Source organism: Myiozetetes cayanensis, unplaced genomic scaffold, assembly GCF_022539395.1.
Source record: "Myiozetetes cayanensis isolate MyiCay16 unplaced genomic scaffold, myiCay2020 scf40, whole genome shotgun sequence".
Classification (NCBI taxonomy): Eukaryota; Metazoa; Chordata; class Aves; order Passeriformes; family Tyrannidae; genus Myiozetetes; species Myiozetetes cayanensis.
The window spans coordinates 1169888-1196485 of record NW_026087632.1 but is presented as its reverse complement, the minus strand read 5'-3'; the positions used below and the strand labels follow the sequence as shown (position 1 = coordinate 1196485).

Here is a 26598-nt window from a genome sequence, read left to right as displayed (position 1 = left end):
ATCTTTTTGTTGTGATCTTGGCAAAGTCTTCTCATTTATATAATTTTTATTTTCTCTGGAGCTTTGTTAGGAGTTTGTTGTAGTCTGTGTTCTTGGCTCGGTCTCTTCTCTTTAGTGATAAGAAAGGAGATGTCTGTTCTTTAAAATCATGATGTCAGAGCTGATTAATGCTGGTTGAGAGAGGAGCCTGGGATGGGTGTTGCAAAGGCACAGAAAGAAATAGGAAGTTTGGTTTCTCGTGAAACATTTGCTCTTTTATTTAAAGCTTTGTAGATTTCTTACAATGAGAGTCTTAATGGCTGATCCTCTTCTAAGCACCTGCGTCTGAAAGAGGTTTGTGCTTCTGTTGTTTGCTTCTCTGAGGCCACAGGTAAATATTACCTCTGCTTAGTTTGTTTATTTCTCCTTCCCTGGCAAAATTTGCTCTGAGAGGTTCTTCGGTGCAGTTCTGTGTCAATCCACCAGATGACACTTGATGCTTAAGGATAAAAAGATGAGTGGTCCTGCATGGAAAAAAAAATCAGTAGTCTGGTGTTGATTTAGGAAAAAAAAAAAATTCAGAACACCTTGATTCCAAAATGGTTTCAGGTAGTCCTTGTAAAATTGAAGGGTTGTGTATGGGAAATGTTTATATGCTCAGCACACAAGGTGCAGACAAGGGGGTGGTGGCAGCACCCACAGGGGTCTCTGCAGACCCACCAGGCACTCAGTGCTGTGCCTTGCTCTTTGAAATGACCTTTTCTGATGAGCAGTAAAGTCTAAAAAAAACCCAGAATGTTAAGGGAAAACTTTGAAATCTCAAATTCAGTGCCAGTATTTTTGCTTGGTTTAATAATACTTAATAAAAAATATTTTAAAAACCCACAACCTGATAAACATAGTTTAGTGTGTCTATTGTGATGCAGTATAACCTACTACTCTGTCTCTGGGGGACAAGTAATGCACCAAAAAATCTGCACCGCAGGAGTAAAGGGGAGTGATATTTCTTGCCTGGGAATCATCAGCTTAGAGATGTGTGTGTGTATCTCACGGATCTATAATGGTATAATGAGAGAGTTCCCCTGGTAAAATCCATGGTCAGTCAGTGACATTGTAGTTTATTTGTTGGCAAGTCCACCTGTGTTTCAAATCTGTCCTGACGCTGGGAAAATTGTGGATGGGTCAAGAGGTGCTGCAAGAGAGACTGTCAGGGTACCTCCCCTTAGAGGAGAGGTGGACAGTCCTGAAGGCAGCATGAAAAGCTGTTAAACATCTGGAGGAACATTAAACTTCCTGTTTAGAGGGTTTTGACAAATTGAAATCAATAGCTGGTACCTTTGGAGTTTAAAATCTTGAGTTTCCCTTTGCCTTTTATCTCGTGCCCAGACTAGAAACACGTCCTCACCTCTCTTTCACTTACCCCACCTCATACCTGGGTGGTACATTAAAAGAGAGGAATTCCCCATCTGATGGCACAAAAGCCAAGCTGGGATGAAATAGTTTACAGGCCATGGTATGCATTTGTTATGTTCCTTGCTGCCCTCCCTCTTCCCTTTCCATCTGTTCCTCAAATCCTTTATTTTTCACTTTCACTCTTCCCTCCCCTTTTCTGATAATGTTCATGGTCAACTTCTTTGTTCCTCTTCAGTTCTGTCTCAAAACCCCATAAAAGAATTAGACTGAAAACACAAAGCAGTAATTCTGAGACAAATGGAGCTTTTAAACTGTGTTCAAAAGAGGTTTGAAATTAACCGAGGGGAGTTTATGCATCCCTAATTAGAGGCAAAGCTAAGCGAGCATGACAAGATTTATTGATGATAAACCTCGGTCCTGTTTAAACATCTGTTGAAGCTCCACTTAATAAATGACAGCAGATTATTGCTGCCTCAGATGCAGTTCCTGGGTGTCTGTGGGACTCTGGAGGAGCTGCACTGTGGTGTTTTTGTGGGACCAGTCCCAGCAATCCTGGGGCTCTGTCTGCTCTGCGAGCTTTGCTGAGTCCAGAAAGTCCCTCATTCTCCTTAAAATCAACTTATTTAATTACAAAAAAAAAAAAAAATATTCAAAATCTTCTCAAGGTGTACTACTGAAGGGGGGCAAAAGTTGCATAAAAATGATTTTCTGTTGGATTCAAGAGGATCCAAGTGGCTCCTGAAGGCAGGCAGAAGGCTACAGCGTTCCCAGAGCACCAAAACACTTCCCTGAACGTGAACTTGAAATTCCTTGTGTGGAAAATCGCGTTTTGCAGGTTGAGGGAGAGCGGAACAGGACACCAGGCACGAGGTGGGTCAGTGCAGTTCTGTTTTAGTGCTGTTGGCATTACCCTGAGGGTGTGGGTGGTTTGTTTGACTCCACAGCACACACTGTTTTCTCACTGTGGGGAAACTTAGGGATTCTGCCTTTTCTAGCTTCACTTGTGCCCTGCTTTTTTGCCTCTAGCCCAACAGGTCCAAGTTTCACTTTGTTTTGTAACCAGTACTGTAGCTTTTCACCTTGTCCATACAGTCATCCTCTTTTTTTCACGTTCATTTAACAATAGGGAAAGAGACTTCCTAGAGAAAATGTGGGGTTTTTTGAGCCAAGACTGCGTTGCCAAATATTTGTCTAAAGGATGTCATTAGTATGGACAGAACAAACGATGATAACCAGCCCAAATCCAAACCTCTTGGCAGCAAACTACGACAAAGAGCTCTCTGGGCTGTCCCGTGCCAAACGTTCAGACCCGTGTGAGAGGCTGTGCTTTAAAAACAACACTCAGAGCTGAAGTCCTGGGTGCCATAAAACAGGCAAGTTCCTGCAGGACAAGTGCCTGGTAACCTCGTTGCTCAAGCCAGGCTGTAGTTTTATGGCTGTTTGTAAAAAGTAAATCCTTCTCCTGCAAGTTTTGAGCTTGTTGTGTGTCCAGAGCAGCTCAGGCCAGAGATAGTCGCAGAGAATTGTCATGCTCAGTGCCCTGAGCAGCAGCTGGCAAAAATCAGAGTATTCAGCCTCTTGGTTCATATTTCTTTGTCTGGGTCCCTTCAGCAAAAACGTGCAAAGTCTCAGCTGGAAGGTGTTTGAATTCCTGTCATTGATACGTTATTTCACGTCAGTGGAAATGTTACTTCATGAAATGCTGCGGGATTTTGTTGGCGTTTCCTTTTAAAGACCTTTTGTATAATAAGATTATTGTTAAGCCTAATTAATTATGATTGAACACATTGCAGAATCCAGGATGAAGGCTGTAAAAACTGCAGGCTTGACTTGATTTTAACTTTGCAGATCTTTGTACAGGCACTGATTTTTGATCAATGCAACACAGAAATTATTAGGATTTTGTGTTTGTTTTTTTTTTTTTTAATTTGTATCTATGCAGTTTTAACTTTTCCCTTGGTGTGGAGCAAGATGCATGGATTTGCCATGCCAGGCAGTTGTGCTGCTTCTGGTTCCTGGCAAGGAAACCAGAGCATTTTTACCTCTTAATCCTAGTAGAGAAATGAGCAGTTGAGTGAATTGTAACCTTTCTCTTTACAGCAAAGGATAAATTGAAGGGGAAAACTAAAAGAAAAGACTTCTGCTTTGTTTTTCACGAAAGCATACATAGGTACAGCTAATTGCCAAACCTTGGAATAAGGCCTTGAATGTAAAAGCTTTTTTCATAAATCAGAAGTTCTGTCACCTTTAGTCATGAAAAATAGGTGTTAATTCAGTGAAACCTTCCAGTTTTTTTGGCTACATTGCTGTATTATGGGAATTGGCCCTTTCTTAGGGAATCCCGTATTTACATGTAGATCCTTATAAAAATACAGTTTCTGTTCTGGATAATATGACTCTGATAAAAATCTCTGCATGAGCCCGCCTGCCTCTTTCTGTGTGCCAGTGGATACCTTTAAAGGCAATTTTTAATGGAGCTGTGAAAGTCAATCCAAGGCTCTTCTGCTTGTGGGAGAGAAGGCCTTTGAGCTGTTAAACCTTGTATGGCAGCAGTGGGATGACCCTGCCATGAAGAGGAACACGTTCCTTGAAAGACTTGAAGTTTTTGCTTGGAAACACCGACTTAAATCTGATTTCTTTGCAAGTACACTTGCTGCTCAGTGCAGCTGAATCCAAAAGGGATAATGCTGTCTTCTTTTTACTACTTCTTGCATGAGAAGCTTTTGTGGGAGTAACTCCTCTGCACGGTGTCTGTCTCTGTGTGCTCCTGCACTTTTGTTTTTTCCTGCAGAATTGCACATTCTGGTTGTGTTGGGCTGTGACTAACGCAGCCAGTGATGTTCTGCCAGTGTTTTAGCAGGGGATTCCCACAAGAATTCCCCTGCCTCTCCTGTGTGCCAGCAAGGAGTTGTGTGCACCAGGAACACATGCACTTCAGTTATGTGTTTTGTGCCGTGGGATAACAAAGGCTCGTATTTACTTCTTTTTGTTGGAAGGGATGGTACCAGCTCGCTGACTGGTGCTGGAGTGGGGTTAGCCCTGTCCCAGGAGCCGGGAAGGACTGGCCAGGAGTCTCTGCTCCAGTTCTGTTCCCGCTGTGAAACCTTGGCAACACTTTCCTTCCCCCCCTCTTCTTTCATTTTCAAGCATTCTTTGTTTGAACTGTGAACAAAGCCTGTTTTTAGTAAGTATTTGTACAGTGCCTATCTCTGCTTTCCTTTGGGATCGCTGGGTGCTTTTGTAGGCATAATAAAATTAAAATTGGACACCGCTCCAACAAGCTGCTGTCAGAGTGCTCTCACCAAGAGCAGGCGCTGCTGTTCCACCTCCCAGAGCTTCCAAAAAAACTGTGTGAGACCCACAGAAATGTAGATGGCCAGTTAGCTACACCACACATACACAGATATCCAGCTAATTGCAGAGATTTCCTTCACTGATGATTTCAGAACGTTCCAGAGCCAAGCACAATGTGCTGCTCCTGTGCACTGTCTGCTGTGGCAGCCTTGGTTGGAGTTTTGGGAAGAAAATTCTTCACTGATATGTTATTTGTGAGCACATTTTTATTCCTACTGCTCTTAAGGAGATGATGCATAAAATGAACCACGAGCAATTACTGTAACAGCAGCAAACTGCCTCTGTTTTAAGTTTGAAGTTATTAAAGGGAGTGACTGTCAAGGTGTACATGTATACATGTATGTGTATAATGTATGGATCCATGTATTAAAAATTAAGGATTATATTTAAAAATTGAAAAAGATTTGGCCTGGCTCATGCTCTTGCTAAAGCTGTGCAGCGTTATGCACCGTTCAAAGCACACAACTGTGGTTCCCCTCACACAAAGACTATCTTTGTTTTTTTGGGTGAAGTCATGGTCTATTTTAAAACTCGATGTTTTAATAATGAAGTTCCCTGGAAACCGGAGGAAATGAGACCGTGAGGTTTTGTCCTGATAAAAACCAAACTGGAAATCGCAAAGTCAGCTGTGGATAAATGTGCATGTCATAGTTTATGGTTTCAGCTTTCCAGTTTCATTCCTCTTCTCTAAATGTTTCGGAAGAAATTACAGAGCTCCCATCAGTGACCTCACACAGACACGTTCTGCTTGCTTTCAAAGCCTTTTCTGACCGTGGAGATGCAATGAGAGTGGGGGAAAAGGCACTTCACACCTTTCATGTTTGTTTGTGATAGATTGAGTTAGATAGATTGAATTGAACTCTGTCCCTCACTGCATGCCAGCTCTGTTCTGGATTTTCTCCTGGTGTGGTTCCAGAGCACTGGGGACACTCAGCCTGAGGCTGAGAGCCTCTCAGAGGTGTTTGTGCTTAAAGGATGGGTCAGCACTCCCTGTCTGTTGTTGGTGATGGTAATGGTGATAATAACCTATTATTAGTACAGTGAAATTTAGGCACTGGAAATGTGGTATGAAATGGCTGGATCAAAGCTCTCTAAAGACCCCTTCATCTGGCTTTATTGAGGAATATTTTATTTAGTTTTAGTAGAAAAATTACCCAGCTGAACTAGCTGAAGTTATTTGGGCATTTAATCTTCTTTTGACACCAGTGATTTAAAGCTCTCTTTTTTTACTGCAGGATCTTAGGGGAGAGATTATTAAATAAGTTGCAGAAATTTATATGACCAAGGCAATTTTTTTTTCTGTTTAGCATGTCTAAGCTTAAAAAAGCAAAGATGCTGAGCTCTCAAAGGAATGTATTTTGGCAGCAGAGGTGACTGACAGCAAAGTTACTTCCATTTTCTCAACAGTTATCTTGGTTTTCAGAAGTTTCTCACCCCCTTTGCTGGCTTAATGCCACCAAGGAAACACTGTGTGGACTGGAATGATTGTGCTTTAAAGGTGCAATGCCCCTGCAGTGATGAGAGATGCAGGAGGAAATAACAAATTGATAAATCCTTTTTAACTGCCATTCTAAAGCAGCAGTAGGGCAGCACCTTTTAAGAACTTGTTAGTGTACAGGAGGAATTTTCCTGCTGCTACATGAGAAGGAAATGCTGGACATTGGCAGATATGGGGCTTAAAACGTTGAAAACTTCAGGAGAATTGTGAAAAGTCGTCTTTTAAAAAAGCACTTCAGCTTTCCTTTTCAGGTGGCTTGGATTTAGGTTGAAATGCCTGGAAAGCCCATGTGGCTCACAAAAGCGCCCTGAGTTTTCTGTCAGCCCACACAGCCAGCTCTGCACGAGAGAAAATGGTAAAAATACCTATTGCAAACCACAGATGTAACAGGTTCCTCTGTAAATCTTCATTTCCGAGGGCTAGTACACCATCTCACCTTTCGTGGTGTTATTTGGGGACCAGGTAACATGGTGTGCTTGTGCAGCTCTCACACAGATATAAACAAGGCTCTTTTGCTTGTGCCTTTATGGCTTGGGTGATTTATTGCATCTTCTGAGGGTTTGTTTTTTTATTCATTTCTGGTGCATGCAGCTACTGACAGTATGAAAATACAGCAGTGCAAGTGTCTGCATCAGATATCGATGTTGCAGGTGGGCAGGGTGACTGCTTTCCTTTGTTTCATTGGCAGGTTAATGTAGTTGTCACAGCATTAAAGGGTAAACAAATAACAGGTATTTCCTTGTTCCCTGTTTCCTGGGTACATGATTTGAAGTGTTAGTTTATCCTTAACAACAGCCCTCTTTTTTTTTTTTTTTAAATTATATCTGTGTTCTTGCAAGAAGAGGTTATCAGTCATCTAAAAGCTACCAGCAAGCACGGGATTAACTCTTCATTTCTTTGCACGTGCACAATGCTGATAAAAAGCTTGAAGAAGATTACAGGAGGATCACATAGCAAGAAACAGCTAGTCGCTTGTCAGTTTTTATTCCATTTGTTATTTTGCAATAAAAGACTAAAGCCTGTTTTTCCCCCTCAGCTTTGCACATGTGATACCTTGCCTTGTTACTAGGAGACAAGGTACGATGTGTGTGATGTGTATGTTCCTCTCCTGGAGGAGTTTCAGCCACGTAATCACAGGAATGTTGGCTGGTCAGTCTATTGCTATTTAGCTTTTAGGAAGTCTAAAACACTGATGCTTTTTTGTTTGTTTAGGGAGGCTTTGAAGAGATCTCCTGGCTGCCCTTCCCAGACATACCTGTATATATGTGTGATTTTTGTATACATATAAATGTATTTTTTTTTTACTTTTGATAATCAATACATGTTCTCCCTGAAAATTTCTTGGCCTTCTGCTCTGCCTCAGTGTTCACCTTTGTCTCTCCCTGGCAGCTGCCTTTTCAAGAAAAGAATAATCCATCTGAGCTGCTCCCATGTGAGTTCTCCTGGTCCTGTTGAGCTTCCTTGCTCGTCGATGGTGTGGCTTTTAATCTGGTTTCCTGAGGAAGTGGGGTTTATGCATTGTGCTCTCTGTCTCTCCTTGCTCCTCAGGGGCATTGCAGAGAAAAAGGGGTAAAGAGCTCCACAATAAATTTTTTTTTCTCTTCTTTTTCCTTTCTGTTTTTCCAAAATTCATTAGCTGGATAGAGTAGTCCCTGGAGAGAAGGAGACAAGTGGGCAGAAGCATCAGGATGGGCAGCTGGACAGGGGACACTGCCCTGGTCGGTGCTTGCTGGTGCCGGGAGAGGGGCACGGTGGAAAGCTGGCCTGGTGGGAGGGATGGACGTGATGGTGAGGGCAGCTGGAGGAGCCTGGCATAGCAAGGAGAATCCCTCTGTGTGATCTTGGGTCCCTTGTGATCAGCAAACCCCATTTTTACTGTGGTGTCATAAGATCAGACTTGTGTTTTATTTGTATTAGGGTTTTTGATTCGTGGCCCAGTAAAGAAATGTTGACATTGGCTGGGGAGGAAGACAGGTAGAAGTGTATGGGTTGGGCTGTTTGCTTGCTGCTTCACAGGGAGATGGACCTTCCCTCCGGGGTTTCTCCACTCGTGCACCAGGAGTGTGTTTTCCATGTGCGTAAATGTAATATTACTTCATCTTCCTGCTGTGAGATGATGTTGTAAAAACCACGCTTTCATAATTTTATTTTTTTTTCCTTCTCTGAAGGAGAAGATGCTCTTGCACAAGCTGCATATTGTCAGCTCAGATTAGGGCAGAAATTGCTGCAGTGAGAGAGAAGTCAGAAAGGGACCTGGGTTAGGATATTTCTCCCCACCAGTTCTCCCTCCCATGTGGGTGGGAGATATCAGCCACTTCTGCCGGAGCACTGGGATTGGTTTAACAACGGGCTGATGCTCCTTATCGAGCCTTCCTGAAACTTAGTCAGCCTTGCAACAGGTTCCACTTTGTCAACCAAGTTTTAATTGCAATTGAGCATTAATTGCCATCTGTGCAAATTGCAGTATGTAAATGAAGTTTCTTCGGCTCCTCTTTGGAGGGATCTTACACTGTGCTTGTTTCAACCAGCGTCTGGGGGAAGTTTCATGCATTTCAACTCAGTGAAATTTGGTGAAAATGAAAGTAAGTGCTGGTGAAATTACAGTAGTAATAGCAAAGCACGTTTTCTTCTCCTGGAGTGGAGTCCCACGCAGCCCGGCTTTAGAGCATCTCCACCGAGTAGCAGCAGTTGCCATCAGAGAAGCCCCCTCCCCTTCCCACATTTATTTCCATGGTAACCCGGGAAAGGCATTCTGCAGCCTCAAAACTACTTTTGCTCTTTCATCATGCAAGCTGGCATTGTCAAGGGCTGAGTGTATTCCTACAGCTTTGAATGAATATAAAAAAAAAAAAAAAAAAAAGGGAGGCAGGGGGGACACGGAAGAGCCTGAATTTCGCTGGGCACTTTTGATTTGGGAGGCCCTGCAGGAGGACAGAGCGGGCAACCTTCAAGTGACCTGGTGTCCCTCCGCTGCTCAGTAAGGACAGAAGAGCCTGGCTGCGTTAATGGGTGATGGGGGGAGGTTGGGGGGTTATGGGGATGGCGGTGGGCGGGCGAGGGGCAGATGGTGGGGCTGGCGAGGCGCCGGCAAGCGTTGCATGCTGCGTGCTCTGCTCCACTGCCGCCCGCTCATGGAGCCCTTCGTGCTGTTTGCAGGTATCCTTTGGAAAATGGTGTCTTGCTACTGCACAACTGTGCTTGGGCATCAGCCTTTCCCTGCTGTGCAAGGAGGGGGGTGTTTGGTGGTGGTGGTGGGCAGTGCTCGCTCCGTGCGAGTGATTTAGCGGTGGTCGAGCGCTCGCTGCGGTTCCCTAACGAGCTGTGTTGATTTTATGCTTTTTAAAACCCGTCTTTATGCGGCATTTGCGTGTGGATGTTGAGAGGGTTTCGTTCCCTCTGAGCTGGCTGTGATAAAACATGTGGGGCTGGCAGTACTTGGTGAAAGAAAACCCAGTTGCTTGCAAATGGGGAAGAATGAAATGATGTTGTAAGTAATTCTTTTTAAAATATTCCGAAGCTGGTCCAAGCGTGGTCAGAAACATTTCAAATAGCATCCTCGTCTTGTATGAGAAATGGATTGGACAGGTTGATAATTTGAATTTTCTGCCGATGCCTGTTTGCCTGTTGTCTGAGTACCTGATTTCATTTCACAGTGCAGGGAAGGTATTGATTAAAATGTATCAGGGGTGCTGCCTGATCAAAGGATTCGGTTGCCGTTTGGGTGGCGTGGGACAAGCTGGCAGGATTTTTCTTTTCCTTCCTTGCATTATTTGCTTGGGGAGGGTTGAAAATGTAGCTTTTTTTTCTAAATGTATCTGAAGTACATAATGACTGGGGAGTCACCATGACAACGTGGAGACCTGGATCAGGCTTTCCCTCCACGCCTTTTCTGTTCTGTTGTTTTTTAAGTTATTTGTTGTTTAGACATTCTCTGAGGTGTGTTTGAGGGAGTATCTTACAGCTCCTGTTGCTGTGGGACTTTTAATGATACCCAGCTCTTAAAGTGAATGAGGTTTGCAGGATTTTCTCTGGTTAAGCTCAGTCCAGTGTATATAATTTGCTGTACAATTAAGGTGGCATCCAAGCAGGGACATGAGCACCTCCAGAAGGAGTTAAGGGTCTGCATTTCCTCTAGTTTTGGCATTGCAAATCTGAAAACTTCTGCTGAGCTCTTCCGTGGTCCTGGGGCTTCTTGTGTTCTTCCGGTGTCCCCATGCGGGACAGGGTAATATTTTGGGGTGATCAAGCTCAGGAATCTTGCAGATGATTATTTATTTGGGGGAGTAGACATCTTGCCTGGAGATCTCTCTCTTAAGTGCTGTCTTCTGCCTCCTCCTGGCAGGTTTTCTAGGGTTGGAGAGCAGGTGTTTGTTTTATACTTGTAACAGCAGCCTGTGTAATTGATAGTGAATTTAGTGGAACTACAAGTAGTAGGAGATGTTCTGTGGAGGTGACATTTCAGTGTCGGCAGAGGAGGGTAATTATACACTTCTGCATTATCATAATACTTGCTGATGGGGGAAAAAACCTCCACTGCGATTTGGGTAAATGGAAGTAAAAATCACAGCAGTTGTCACTCATGCCTATGTAAACTTGGAAGGAAAGTGTGGTTTCTGTGACATTTTCTGAGAACAGGTGGATTACTTGCCCTTGTGACAGAGCTGTGAGATGTTTCAGCATTGAGGTAATTGAAAAGTAAGTCCAGTGTGGCAGTGACTTTGTCTTATTACCCTATATCCTGACATGAGAACGTGAAGAACCCCGTTTGCTTCTTCAGGCCCATTAGCCTAATGTTTTGTTTGCTGCTACATGAATAATATAATGGCTTCTTTTAATTTGGAAAACTGCTGAGTTCTGTCTAATTGCTGGGGCTAAATTTTCAAGTTATGTTTAACAGGAATTACCTGGAGCTGGGTAGGATTGTCTCCTTTGAGGAACCTCATGCCTGCGTGACACGGCCCATTTCCCCTTTTCCTCAGTGTTACCTGATGTTACCATTTCAAACACAGCAAATGTGCTGGAAATCCAGTCCTTTGGAAATTCATCTCAAGTATCTTGAGAAAAAGATTTCATTTGAGCCAGAGGCTCAAACAATGAGAGAAATCCATGATGAGAAGAACAAGTAAGAGCAGGAGCCTTTTTGTGTTTACATACTTTGCTTTCAAGACTGTTAGAGTTAGGAAACATACCATAATGCTGGAGGGCAAAAACTTGAAAGTTGTGAATATAGGAGAAGTTAAAAAACAAATCTAAATTCACCCTTCCCCTCCCCCCTCAAAAAGCCCAACCACAAACAACAAAACAAACCCCCTCTCGTTCCCAAGGTTGGAGTCGAGCTTGGTACTGTAAGGAAATCCAAACCTCTAATGCATGAAAATCCAATGGGGATAGGGCAGATTGACACTGGTGATGCCATTACAGCATCCTTGGTACTCAAGGGTGTCAGTGGTGGAAAGGAGGCTTTTTCCTCCCCCTGCTCTCAGGAGGAGTGCTCTGAGAGCTCAGTGACAGTCGCCTGAAATCAGGGCATTTGTATTTCGTTTTTTCCGATTAATTTTGTCAATTTCTAAGTGGGGAAAGAGAAGAGAGTGGGTTTCAGTCCTAGAAAACAGGATTTAATTAATTGGTGGTATTTTATTAGGAACAAGCTGGTTTTGCTGTGTGTCAGACTGGCATTAGCTTGCAGTGTAATCCTCCTTCTTGGCCCTTCCTGGTAGGTGGGGAGTGCTGGTGTACAGGCTGCCATGAAGGACTCCACCCAAGGCTAAAAAACTCCTTCCAGCTTACAGGGTCCCACTCATCACCCCTTAAAAAAAGTGAAGACTTCATCATAGTGGATAAACTCACAATTCAATGTTAAAATTGAATTCTGTTTTTATAGAGCTATTGCTTCACTCCCCCCCCCCAAAGAAGTTTCTGCCGTTGCAAGTTCCAACAGGAAACCAAAACTGAGCTTTTTCACTTAAGCCTGGGATCAGTTGAAGTTTAATTTCCCCTATAAATGCAGATGTGGGAAATAAAAAACCCTTGCCACAAAAATGGTAGAGGTCTGGGGAAAAAAAAAAAAAAGGCGCTTCACTGAAAAAAAAGCTCAAGGTCTCGACCACTTTGGTTATGAAAGACAGGCTGGTTTAACTTGGGTTGTATTTAGTGAATGAGTGGTAAGAATGGCGTGGTTTCAGAAGATGGGGAGGCTAAACAATAAAATAACAAAGCAACAGCAGTGCAAGTAAGAACACAAACACAACTATGTTATGAGAACCAGAATGAGTGGCAATAGGTATGACACAGAGAAGGCTAAAGGAGCTCCCGTGCTGGTCCTGCCAGGTGTTGAGTTTCCTCTTCCAGAGGAGCTGCCCAGTGCTCTTGTGTTCCTCCTGAGCAGCCTGGATGGAAGAATATGAAGAGCTTCAGGACTGGGCCCTTAAAGAGTTAAATGCACAGAAGTACTAATCAGTGAATATTTAGGTCATGGAGGACTGAGACTGGAGAAAGATGGAACATTGCTGACAGCCAGGGGGTTTATGTTGGTAATGGACTGGAGAATATCTTCCATCTAGTAGTAACACCAGATTTTGACTTTGCAGTGGTACTTTCTGTTGTGTTTGTGTTCTTACTTGCACTGCTGTTGCTTTGCCAGAGGTGAGGTGGGCAATGAGTCTCTAAGTGGGCTTTCTAGAACCATTGCTTGTGTCTTTCATCATGCAGCACTAGTTGGAGGTGACTTCCTTATAATAGCAGACATTTTGAAGATTAAATGTGGGTAATTTGTTGCCTTTTCTGAGGCAATGCTCACAAAATTGAATGTCTTACTTTCTGCGGGGCTCTGACCCCATAAACCACTTCTCAGCCATGTGGGCAGTCCCAGTTTGAAAGCTGTGGGTCAGTGTTTGTGGGGTTCTGTGTTGCAACTGTGAGCAGTGCCCCTGAAATCCATGGGATTCACTCATGCTCATGGCCATATCCAGAGTCAGGTTTGAAAAACTTTGATTTAGCACCCTGAGTAAGGTCTGCAAGAATCTGTTGTGTCCCAGAAGCTCGGTGTGACTGTGCTTGGCTGCAGCTCTACCTGTTCGAAACAATTCTTGTCAGGGGGACTTTCCCTCAAGCAGAGCCAGGGTAATAATGCCTGGAAAAGAAAAGGGTTAGCCCAGGATTTTCGAGCGTGTTGTGAGAAGGGCTGGGTGTCAGTGGTTTGGAGAAGAATCCACTGAGCAAAGCTTACTGAAAATGCTACATCAATCAGTGGGACTTCTTTTGTTTTATGGTTAGTGTCTGTATTTACATGGGAAAAGCAGGGTGTCTGCCTCAGTAGAGAATGATCTGTATTTTGGAATAATTTGAGTCTTTTCCTTGGCAGTGCTGAGAATTGCACAAACTGTGCTATTACCATCAATGTTCAAAGAAAATGAAGAGCAACTTTAGTATAAGTGTAAACCCTGAGTAGCTCCCACACCCTCTGAACCGATTAGAAAGGTAACTTAAAATGTCAAGGAAATACAGGCAATTCCAATAATTGCCACTAATAAACTAATATTGCCATTAATTTGGTAGTTTCTTCTGGTTTCTTATACTCCCAGGGAAGTGGAATTACATGCTTTTTTAAACTTTAAGGTAAAAACAGGTAACATACACTTTGCTGTGTACAACAGAACTTACATGTCTTCCTACTTTCAGAATATTCTTTTTTTGCCTGAGTTTTAGCATGGGTCAATCAAGGAAGAGGAACTACTGGTTAGACTAAATGGTGGAATCTTTGCACTCGAGAGAGACAAATTGTTCTCAAAATTCAAATGTGGCTGTAGGCTCTTGAAGCCAAGAGCTTTGAGAGAATATCTGTAACCTTGGTTTGAAAGATTGTTCTATCTCTTTTTTCCATGAAAATAAGTAGTTTCTACTGTATGGATTTTCTGAGCAGCAGCCTCTTGTGCCTGTTCTGAGCAGGGTACTCTGAGATTTGAGTTTGACAAGAGGCAGTTTGACAGGACCCAGCCCCTAAAGGGGCTCCAGGAGAGCTGGAGAGGGACTGGGGACAAGAGAAAAGACCAAGAGAATATTTCAAAGTAGGGGAAAATCCTGAGGGTTTTTTTTTTTTCCTTCATCCTTATGTTCTTGGAAACTGAATAAAGAGCTCTCTCAAATAGTATGTGAATGTGTTTATTAAATTAATGTGAAATGGGTTTTGTTTCTAAGCCACTTAAGTAAATCTAGGGGGACATTCTAGTCTTTCAGACTGGGTGTCTGCTGCCCCTTTGAAGTGTGCCCAGGGAGAAGAGCTGAACGCTGTGGGGTCAGGCAGCAGTGGGGTGGGTAAAGGTGTCTTTTCTTTACCTTAAAGAGGTAGTGAAAAAGCAAATGGTTCGAGAAAATGAAGCTGTGCATACTGGGAACTTTCTGCAGACACATTTTCTGCTCAAAACAGCGGCGTCCAGCATTGGCTTGCCTTTGACTCAGATACTAAACGGAGCAACTAGAGGAAAAAGGAAGGTGGGAGAAGGTGTCAGAGAGGTCCTTACCCATGGCAGGGACTTGGAACTAGATGATCATTAAGGTCCCTTCTAAGCCAAACCGTTCTGTGATGATTCTGTGATACATCACGCTGTGTCCGTGGTGTTTCTCATGGTTTTAAAGGAATTCTTCAGAATAGCTGATTGAGAGCCTGTGTTTAAAGTGGGTAAGTTTCCATCCTTACGTAATTTGTGCTGTGTTTATGGGTCAAAAATCACAGTTCAATGGGAAAAAGGATAGCTGTGTTGTGCCAGTCAGGAGTTGTGCCAGCTGCCCTCCTACCCGTGTTCCTGGGATTCTGTGCTCATTGGGTGTGTTTGGAGGTCATCTGAGGAAAGCAGAGAAAAAGAAAGTGAGGACCAAGAACACAAGTTTAAGATGTCACCAACTTAACCAACGTGTTTTCAGCAGTAAGGGAGGCAGAAATGAGACATTGCATCTACTGGTAGGTGAATAATTCCTCTGGTGGGTGTGGACAGGTCCCTTGCTACATGTAAAGTAGCTCCCAGTAACATTGAAAATCATAATTAGGGGGGAAAATGGAAGCATATCGACCATTTGAAGTGCAGCAGGTGTGACCATCGATCCTCTTTAATGCAAGGGAAGTTTACCTTCAATGGAAGGAGTATCTTTAACAGGACCTTCAGTAGCTGAAATGTTTTTCCACCAGCAGGGCTAGCAAGAGGTTACTGCAGGGTTATGGCTGCAAATGGCATGACTGAGTTAGCCCAGAACAGGTTTGTGCTGCCAGATCCACCATGTTTATGGATTAAAATTTTGATGAGGGATGTCAAAACAGGCAAAGAATTCCAGTGTATCATTTGCAGAGATGAGGTGACGATACCTTTGCCATAGGTTTACTTGTAATAATAATGAAAATTTGACTGACATGAGTGAGTGGACTAATGATGCCACTTGAGGATACCAGAGTTCACATGGTTTTATTAAGCTGTGGATGACCCAGCTGCCTTCATGAGTTTTCCACTCAAGTACTTACTGTTTCTCAACACAGCTATGCATGATGTAGGCAATTAGATCTTGCAAATGAGTACTGCTCTTTCATGCAATGATAAAATACTGCTTTCTTGTTTATCCTTCACTGCTCATCCCACTATTAATACTTTCTTTGGGGGTGTACATTACATCCCTTCCAGGCTTGGTAATTGCATTGTCTGCAGCGTCCACCCGGTGAGGGCTGTCTGCTGATGAATAGCTGCATTCTCTGGGACTCAAACTCACTTCAATTCAGCTGTGAAAAATTGGATTTTGGATGTTAATTATCCAAACAAATCAGCAATTGGTTTAAAGCATTGTTAAGGACAAAGCAGAGAGTAAATAGCTTCTGCAAAATATGGCATTGTGAATGGTACTGATCCTATCTGCTGTAATTTGCCTGTCTCCCTTTGAAAGCACTGTGCAGGAAGAGGAGCTCAGCCTTTGGAGATAATTACCCATAGTGAATATGAGTACTAGCCTGTTTCTTCCTTGATATTAAAAGACAAAAGAAAAATTCATCCTATTGTTCTGTAAAAACAAACAAACAAAAACAAGCTAATGAAGACTCAGCCTGAGTCCTGCAGTCCTCAAGAGTTTTATGGTTCTCAGTGTCTCTGTTCATCGCTTTGTGCTGCACAAGAAGTGTTGGCAAGGTGGGAAATCAGTGATCAGACTGTGCTGAAGTAAAGTGTGTGCTGGGACGAGTTTGGGAGTTGATTTTTGTCAGACTGGGGCGACGTGTGTGGATCAAACAAGAGTGTAGATAAATATGCACACACGGTATTTAAACCAGAGTAACAGCAGCGATGAACCCAGCTCACAGAGTTATTCTGGTGGTGAGAAATGAGGTGAATGCTCGTATAAAATGGGGTTTTGGTTTTATAACTAATGAACATATCAGACATGTTTTCTGATATAACAACTTCAGCAGTGTGTTCATCTAAGAAATGCATGTAAATGGTGGTGTGACAGGTGCAAGATCATTAAACCAATTTTACCATTACTCTTTGTGGTTTAATAGCCAAAGATTAGGGCCTGAATTATTTATGAATACCTTTCTGCCAAGCCATCTTGTTTTGTTGTCTTGCCTAATCTGATCTGCTCCCTTATCCCTTACCTGCAAAGTAAATCTGGTTTAGGATTAGTGAAGTGTTAATTCTTATTTGATTCTGGATGAGTGCTGCTTGTGGGAGTTTTATTTTTGCTTAATGCGACTTTGCTCTGTTCAGTTCTTTAATAGAAATTCCCATTTTTATTGGAAAGCTGAACATTTGGAAAATCTCTCCAAGTTATTTCCACACCCCACCCCCCCAATTTAAACCTCTGAGTCAAGTGAGAAAAGAGAATAAAATGCAGCTTCTGCAGTGCAAGATACAGAATCCTTTTGTGCTGTTAGACCCAGGACCTGTTCTCAGGTAGCCTGAAAATGTTAATTGAATTGGGAGCAGTGAAGAACCAGTACTGGCCTTTGAAACATTTCTATTGAAGTTGGGGGGGGAGGTAGGGATTTTTATTTTTGTTTTATCTTTTTTTTTTTTTTCCATTTGTCCTAAATTAAGGGATGCACTAAACCAAAACAAGAATTTTAACCCAGTAAGAATGCAGGATTGCAACTCTTTGCAATCAAAATGTGGCAGAACAGTTAAGTCACCGTGGCTCAGCTCAGATCCTCAGTCGTTAAAATGCGAGCTCTCAACCTGCCCCAGTTTTGAGACAAAATGTGTCAGTTCGAGGTTTCTTCTTGTCTCAGATCACAGAGGCAGTGGTGGTAGGTCTGAGGAGGAGGAGGAGGTCATTTGCTCAGCTGCAGTGACTGGGGGTGCCCAGTTAATCACAATTCCTGGTGCTGCCAACCCTCCCTTGTGCCCAGAGTTGGCATCAGAGGGGGAAGCGAGACGGGATTTTTTCTTGGTGTTAAACATTTACAGGCATTTCTTCCCGTTGCTTGCTGACCCCTGGGACAGCCTGTTGCTGGTACCCATCTTATGGTGCAGTGTCAGGTGGAATATGGATTCATACCCAGTGAAAATGCAATGAAGAAAATCATCTTTAGTGCTCACTAGCTGGTGCCACCCATAGGCACAATAAAGTACTCATTTCTGCAGCCATTTTGCAAGGGAAAATAAAGGTCATCCAAGAAGGTTAAACAGGGGCAGAGTATTTCACGTTGGTGGTGGTTTTTACCTACTTATGCCCCTGTGTGAGTCACAGGTTGACCTTCCCTCTCCTCAGTTCAATATCCTGTTACAACTTGCAGTTATTAACTTTTTGTACTGTCTGTTTCCAAGCATCATGTGCTTGTTCTAGAGAGTTCCTCACTTACTGGTCTCCTTCCTTCACTGAACAAGTTAACAGTGTGGTTTATGTCCCTGGGGGGAGCAGCAACTCCTGCCCCACTGTGCCTTTTTTTTCCCTGATGCCCAGGTGGTGGTGTCTCATTTTTTTCAAATGCCCAAACCCAGCAATTCAATTTAACGTTATCCATCTGTATTTCCAACAGATTGCTGAGTGGGTTGGAATTTTATGTTGTTAGATGTAATTACAGTTTAAATTCTATGCACACTTTAAGACAGTGTGCCCTGCAACAGGTTTATGTTGAGAAAGGCATAGAGCACAAGATGCCCAGCTAAGGACTACTAGATTCCATTAATTAACTACTACTTCCGTTAATCTTCCACAAGGAATTGCATTTGATACAAAGAATGTGTGACTGGTTTAGTGGAACAAACACTGAATGTTCTTTTTGCATTGACAGGTTTAAGTTGGTGGCTACCCAGTACGTGTTTCAGTAATCTTACAGTTCTGTACACGTCATTTAAAAACATTTTAGAATCCCAAACTGGCTGCTCTGTGAGGAGGAAGAGGGATCTCTTCAGGCAAAGAATGTTTTTTTTGGTGTGCACTGATCGCTCCCAGAGCGGAGCAGGGTGGGCTGGAGCAAAGCACCAGGGCATGGTCAGACCTCACCTGTGCATGTGCTTGGGAGGTTTTTGCTCGTTTCTTTTCTTTTTTGGAGGGCTCGTGGTGTCTGCTGAACGAAGCACCAAGTGTCCCTGGGAATTTGGAGATGCACTGGTGTTACTGTTTCATTGTTTACTGGTTGATGCTAACTCAGGTCCTCACTTTATGTGTAAAGATGCTGCTCTGACAGGTGTGTTGTTCATCTCCTTGTGACCTGACCTGGGCAGCAGTTAAAGCTGACTGGAGCCAATATACCATAATAGATCTGAAAAAAACTCAAGCCAAACAAAAATTATTTATCCACAACCCATGAGAGGATTGGGATGATATAACTAAAATATGCTTTCACTGCATATGGTGATTATGATGCTCTTATGAGCTCAGAATTGTAAATTTATTACAAGTCATTTATTATCTGAAATAATCTTGTAATTATATTTTCTTTTACTGGTTTTCTTCTACAGTGAAAATTCTTTGCATTTTTCTTAATTTCTGTAATGGCTTTTCTTATTAAATCCCTGCAGTCATCCTTTCTCAATAATGCAGCTTTGCCAGCAAGCATACATTGTATGCGCTGAGATTTCTCCATCAACAAAAGAAAAGTATGGACTCATGATTCAGAAGTTTCATGGAAACCAGTAATTATTGAGGCAGTGACTGTCATACATGTGCTGTTTTATGCAATATAATTTTAAACACAAATGTTCAGACAGCTCCTGTGCAAATAACATGGTTTATAATTATTCCTCTTAGCTACACATTTATATTTGAAAGTGCTAGTTGCCAGTGGCATTTCATGTAATGATAGATCCAGTTCTCTCTTAGTTTACCTCAGAACTGAAAGCTGTCACCTAAGCAAGAGAAAACGTTTGTTATTTTCACAGCATCAATCTGAATGCATATTTTGGATTAATGGTCTGACTCTGAAAAGGTTACGTGTTTTATCTTCATCTTGAGCTTCCAATTCCTTAAAAATTTCTTTAAAATCATTGCTGGCAGAGTTCTAATGCATTTATGAAGTGTGATATGTTTTTTCTTCAGCATGAAGATTTAGCAGTGAGTCACAAGGTTTGTGTTATTTGTGATTTATAACTGTTGTCCCAGATAATAACCCGAGTCCTTGCAAAATGTCTTTGTTTTCACATCTAGTGATGATTGGATTGGACGAAAGTGCAATTATAGATAACAGGAGAGATGAAATGGCTGCAACAGATACAATGAATTAACTGAGGTTTTGTTGGAAAACTAATACTAGTTCCTTTTACTGCAGCTTTCCTCTGTACTCTGTGTTGCAGGCCTTTGAGCTGGGTGTTACTTTCCTTGGAGCTTGCCAGACTGAAATAAATATAAAGGATGCTTTATCCCATTCTTTGCCCGCTCTGGGATCTGAAATACTGGAGCCAGTTCAGTGCTTTTCAGCCTCTTCCACTTTATTTATCTGCACATTGTTCTCATGGACACCTTTAACCTTTTCCAGGTTCTTTCTCTTGCTGTCACTTTGGACCTTGGAGACTGTGGATCCCAGAGTGAGGAATCATTGATCTGGGCTGGGGGAACAATGCTTTGCTCTCAGCTGCTCCATCTGCAAAGCACAGACTCTGCTTGTGTGTCCCCTCGGAGTTGGAAGGGACGTGGAGTTTGACCTCAGGAGCAGCTGTGGGATAACCTGGGGGTGTGTGTGTGTCTCTGGTGGAGCAGGTGCAGAGGCTGGGGCTGCAGGGATGGGGTAAAGATTGTCTTCTCCAGTCAGCTGAGAAACCACTACAGTGGCCTGTGGACCTTTGGTCATCATCATAGGCTGCTCAAAGTCTCCAAAAAGTAACCACTCGCCATGGCTGGACCCCTCCACGACTTCCCTTGCCCTGGCTTTGCAGTCACTCTGTGGGATTGCTTTGTTGGGTACTTCCAGCGTGAGGAAGGCATCAGGAGATGGCACAGGACTAGGGATGCTTTTGCTGCCAGCCTCTCAGTGCTGTCCAGGCTCTTAAAGGCTTCTCCAAACTGTGACTGCTGCCCTGGCCCCTCGTGGCACCCGCTCATCCAGTCTGTGCAGCAGAGGGACCACAGCAACCTGTCTGCTCCTCTGCAGTTCCTGCCCCTGTTCAGCCTCATCAGTCAGAAATAAACTGGTTTTTCTACATCCTTTACTCCATAAAGGGAACCTTATTTATCGAGAATTTACGTTGTTCTTTTGTTACATTTGTATTAAAGGGGGGATTATTATAGATGCCATATGGTAATATGTTTGTCCATGCTTGGAGCTGGTCAAACCAGGTTCTGAGCAGCCTGATCTGCTCTGCTTTGAACAGAGGGGTTGGACTGGGTGATCTTCCCAAGCCCCTTCCAACCTCAAAGACTCTGTGGCTTGGTCATTTTCTGTAAAAAAGCCTTAAACTTCAAGTAGGGAGTTACCCACCCACACTAAGAGCTGAAATATGTTTTCTTTTAGTGATCATTGTGAAATTGCTCTGGATTTTGAATTGTGCAGCTCTGCTGTCAAAATAGTGTAAAAATACCCGCTGTGCTTTTCAATAATGAAGTTGAATTTTTAACTTCTGCAGTGTGGAGTGACAGCATGTTGTGGTCACGCAGAAGAGCCAGTCCTGCCCTGCAAAGCTCACTTCTGTAGCAAAGAATCTGAGCTAGGTTTGCTTAGTTTTATTTAGTACCTAAATACAGGCTTTTTAAATGAGCAGAGGCTAATCATTGGTTTACTAAAACTAATACAACAGTTCAAGATTATAAGAGAAAGCCAGTTGTTGGGACGCTGTTGGATATGCATTATATTGCCATTAAACTTTAAGTGGAGGATAATTTTTACTGTCCTTGATGGCTAAATGAGATTTTACATGTTGCAGTGTGTGCCATTAAGAAGATGCACAAGCACATCAACTGAGCAGTGAGAGATCCTTGCATGCTGCTTTTGTCATTAGCAAAAACAATTTAATAAGCTTCTAGTAAAAGGGGAAACAAAGCTCATGAAGCATTTTTTGTGACATGGTTTTGAGTGAAGGATGGAATCTCACTCATACAACCAGACTGGACTGTTTCTCACCCTTGTGTCTGTTAAATCACTGGAAGGTGGGCAGTGTAATTCTTTTCCCTCTTTCTTTTTTTTTCCCCCTCTCCCTTCCCAGTTCTGAGAATTGGAGATCTGCCATCTTTCTCTTTGTTCTTGGGAGAGAATCCCCAGAGTAAATCACCCAGCTGCAGGTAACCTGAAAGGAACAAATTGAAATGGCTTTGGCTGGGATTATTTGTTTGTGCTATAAATCTCTGTGGGTTTTTACAGTAATGGATTGCTCCACTGTTGCAGTTTCTGTGTTAAAGCAGTACAGATGTGAAGTCCCAGGTGTGTTATTAGCTTGAAATATGTTCTTTGCTTTGCATAATCAGTGTAATTACAAATTAGGATTCTTTCATCGTAATGGAAAACCTGTTACTTGTCAAGGGAAAAGGAAAAAAAGCAGGCTCTGTGCATCATCAGAGGAAATTCTCAGGAATGCTGAATAAGGATTCTGCTGTGCTGCAGGACCCCACAGTGGTGGCTGTGCAGGGCTCAGCCTGGGAGTCAGAGATGCCCCTGCTTGTGGTCACCTGGCTAGAACAAGAAGTGTGAGGGTAAAATTGTCATGAGAAATGCTTGGCTGTAAATAAGATTTCCCTGGACAGTGTTCTAGTCTGTGTCACGTGCTTACCTTAATTTTTTATCTGGCCAATACTCAATCCTGAAACCAGGAATAAACTGGGGAGAAGGGGCCGTTATCTTCCATCTTCAGTTAAACGCGAGGCAAAACAAGGTCATAGGAATTAATGTTGTCTGGATTTTGTGTTAATTGTAATGAAATACAGGAATGAAAGACCAGTTCTCCTTCCCTCTTCTAAATTAGGCACCTGCAGCAACTTAAACTGCTGGACATCTGGACCTTGACTGCTTCAGAAATTAAGTCTTGAAATCTGGTGCTGAAATCAAACAAGTTCCTTTGCATTTCAGAACACAGAAGTAGGGCAAGACTTGCATGCACTAAAGAGATGAGTCTGGCTGCTCATCTCTTCTTGCCTCCCTTTCTCTCGTGGAGGAGCAGTGTGTGACAGCCCCGTGTGATGGCTGAATCTCCTGATGTGCACTGTGAGCAGCGTTCTGGCAGGGCTTTTGTCACCTGCAGTGTCAGACTGGCTGACATCTGCCCCAGGCTCCTTCTCCTTTACTTTGTGATTCTTTATGCCTCAGTCTTTGTATGTCATTTAACCTGCTTTTCTTATGAGATGGAAGAATCTCGGAGAGGGGGGGTTCTCTTCTGCCTTTGATCTTGGTGTCACAGAAAGTTACTGTGCTGATTATTGTAGCCTGGAGTAATTAAATTATGCCATTTGAGTGTGGGGGTGGGGAAGGTCAGCTAAATGCTTCCTGCAGAAGAATGAGCTTTTCAAAGCTCATTATACTTTGTTAAATCACAGAAGTTTGTAACTGCCTTCCAGGTATGGGGGTTTGCTGTTCAGTATCCTCCAACCCTCTTTCATGAATGCCACTGGAGGCTTGAAATTGTATTGCCAGAGTTTAGGAGCAGATCTGTGAGTTATGATGTCCAAATTCTGAGGTGTGACAGAAGTGCTGTATTGCAAAGGTTACTGGTGGGCACCTGTGTCGAGGTCAGCTGAGAGATGAAACCTATGGCCAGACTGGTAACTCTGCAGAGGGGTACAAATACAAGCAAAATAAAAGAACAACTTTGGTACAAGTTTGTCACAGAACAAGCATGAAAGAGCTTGAGAGTTGCCACTCAGGTGGGGTGTGAGTCTCTTCTCCCAGGTAGCAGGTGATAGGATGAGAGGAAACAGCCTCACTTTGTGCCAGGGGAGGTTTAGTTTGTGTATTAGGGAAAATTTCTTCATTGAAAGGGTGGTCAAGTGCTGGCACAGGCTGCCCAGGGCAGTGGTGGAATCACCATCCCTGGAAGCGTTAAAAAAATGTGTGGATGTGACACTTTGGGACATGGTTTAGTGGTGAACATGGTGGGGGGCTGGGGGGTTGACAGTTCAACTTGGTGATCTTAGAGGTCTTTTCCACAACCATTCAGTGGTAACTTGGAGAAGCACACAGTTTAACCTTAGTGTTGGTCAGGTCATTGACTGTGTGGGCTGCCACCCTCAGATAAGTAGCACTGCAGACACAGCTAGAAATGATTGTATTTGCATTAAACCACATGAGAGAACGTATATGACTTCTTAAAAAAATACCCCCCAAATCCATCAATCCTCATCTACACTCCAGCAGAGTTTAAATTATAACCACTTAGAGATTCATTAACCAGGAGCTTAAGTGGAGTTTTCCAGTCTCAGGACTTGCGTCCATCGGGTGCCTGGATCACTGTGGTGAACAGCGAGGAGCTGCTTCCCCAGCGAGGAGCTGGTCCCTCCTTCTCTGCAGCAGATGCTGAGGTTGGACATATCCCAGGTGCCAGCCTGGATGAGCTGAGTGCCTTCCTACAGAGAGGTTTGGGTACAGCCCTGTCATTTGGGGCTGTGACCGAAGGGAGGCCGGGGCTGTGCGGGGCTGGCGTGTCCTCAGCGTCCCTCTGCATGTTCACAGAGGGCTCAGTTTGGGTTAAAAACACAAGAAGAGCTTTTTATGGTTTTTTTTTTGTGTGTTTTTTTTTCACTGTTACCAATAACCTCAGGAGCCAGAGGTAAGTGCTTGCTAACTGCAGTACCACATCCTGTTTCATACAGGAAAAAAGAAAATATTTTTGTTTCGGGGCTTTATTGTGCCCGTTGTTAGTCCTGGGGGAAAGCGTATTCTGTGGTGCTTTGCTTTGGTTTGTTCCTCATTTGCCTTTTAAGTGCCTTTTTATTCTGCTCTCGGTGTGGTTTTTCTGGTCCTTGATTCCAAGGCTCCAGCCCCCTTGGAATCACCAGGGCTGGGAGCTGGTCCTTCTCCCCATTCAGCTGCTGTGTTTTAACCCTTGCCTCGTTTATGGCAGGAATTGGTTGGCAGCCTGCTACAAAATAACAGTAAAAATAATAAATATCCCTTTACTTTTTTACTAGGGAAAGATGACCTTCCATACAGACACTGATGGATTCTGCCTTTTTGTCCTGGAGGGGATTTAAATTTTCAAGTTGAGTTGATCCTGCATTACCTCTCAGCAGGTGTTATCACTGCCACTCTGGTGGGAATGTGGGGTATTTGAGTGGCCTGGTAAGGGTCCTTGCTTTTGTCCTTGTTCCTCTGTATTCAGAGCAGCATAAAAAGCCTAAAACCAGGTGAACACACCAAAAGTGAGTGCCTGCTTGGGCACTTTTTGTCTTTTTTTTTCCTTACCCCAGCATGAGGTTGTGTGTAATGACTTTCCAGCAGCAGGATTTCTGAGACATGCTTGTGGTTTTGCATTTTCTTTACCTTGTTGTGGTAGAAGTATGAAGATCTTGGCAGATTTGGTTTACACACCTGTGTTGAGTAGTGCTGTAATAAAGAGTTAGGTGTTGAAGCTCCTCATTTTGGTCACTCCAAAATCTTTTCCTGACTGTGAGGAGAGGGCTGGTGTCGGTCTGGTGAAAAGCTGATTCTTTAAATGAAAGTACATGAGGTTAAAAGAGTCATTAAAATTGTGTAATGGTTTCTTTAAAGCAGTTGTGGAGCAATCCCTGGCTGTGGAATCGAGTGTGAAGTGTCCCAGAGGCAGAGGAGTGTTGGACTGGCATTGCACCTGGATTAGGTGCTGTTCTGGATGGGGCAATAAAAACAAGGTTGTAATGACAGACAGACTGCACTGAAATGAGTGTGTAAAGCAGTTTTTTACCGATTTTATGTCAAAACCTATTCGAGAAGTCAGAGCTGAAAACTCCTTTCCCCAGATTATGCCTGTTGTGATTCGTATGATGAGAAATGTAAGGTGTGTGCCAGTGCTGGTGAAGCACAGCCTTGATTTGGATCAGCTTGCAGGAATGTGGCTTAGGAGAATCTGATGAGGATAAAGGTGGGAAATCTTGATGCAGGTTTCTGGAAGATACTATGGCAGTGATGCTCTGCAGTGACCCTCGAGATGTTATAGAAACATCTGTTAAAGGAAGGATCCTCACCTAAAGCGTTTAAAATTGGTCAGAACAGGATAAAAGTACACTAAACACCAAATCCCAGCACTGTGTTTTTCCCATAAGAACCTGAAGCAGCAGCCCCTTTGTGGCTCCTGGGAATGGAGCCTGCCCTGGAATGCAGAGTTCGTTCAAAATTTTACATTTGGCTTCTTCCTTTATCACTTCCCAGGATTCTCAGCAGGATTCTGATGGGAGAGCAGGAGAGGGGAAGAAGGAGCATCAAACAGTTTCAAGACTTTTGATAGAAATCTTTTAACCAGCTCCATCCCATGCTGGCTGAATTGCATTTGTTGTCGCTTTTGAGGCCCCTCATTTCCCAGAGGGGCTGTGAAGCAGTCTGAGCGTTTCAGTGCTGAGAACTGGGGTGTTTTTTTTGTTCCCATGACATGTCACTGTTGTCACTGACTGTTCTTGCATTAATATCAAACAGTATCTAAGCAAAACAACTTTCTGAAGAGATGAAGGAGGCCTACGAGAGAGCTGGAGAGGGATTTTTTCAGAAGGGTCTGTAATGACAGAGCAAGGGGGAATGGCTTCAAACCAGAAGAGGGTAGGTCTAGGTTGGATATTAGGAAGAAAGTCTTGCCTGTGAGGGTTGTGAGACCCTGGTACAGGTTGTCCAGCGAAGCTGTGGATTCCCCATCCCTGGAAGTGTACAGGGTTTGGAGCTGCTCTAGTGGAAGGTGTCCCTGCCCGTGGCAGAGGAGTTGGAGCAAGACGGTGTTTAAGGTGCTTTCCACTCTGAACCGTGCTGGGAATCTCTGACTCCACGATCTAGCTTTCTCTTTTCTACT

At 43.3% G+C, this 26598-nt stretch overlaps 1 protein-coding gene across 4 annotated transcripts in view; it reads left to right on the top strand.

The window, feature by feature from the left end:
- Window positions 1-26598, top strand: part of FGD3 (FYVE, RhoGEF and PH domain containing 3) — a 93540-nt gene that overhangs the window by 14832 nt on the left and 52110 nt on the right. The window contains exon 1 of one of the 4 annotated variants that reach the window (XM_050330271.1): window positions 9069-9221. The exons of 1 other annotated variant lie outside the window; for it this stretch is intronic. Coding sequence is in view for 1 of the 3 variants with exons in the window: in XM_050330269.1 (XP_050186226.1) it covers window positions 9376-9400 (25 nt within the window). In the remaining 2 variants the exon portion in view is untranslated. Of the gene's footprint in view, window positions 1-9068; window positions 9222-9353; window positions 9401-9714; window positions 9732-26598 lie in introns of those variants that run through there. 2 more of the 4 variants (XM_050330269.1, XM_050330272.1) reach the window with 2 other exon arrangements.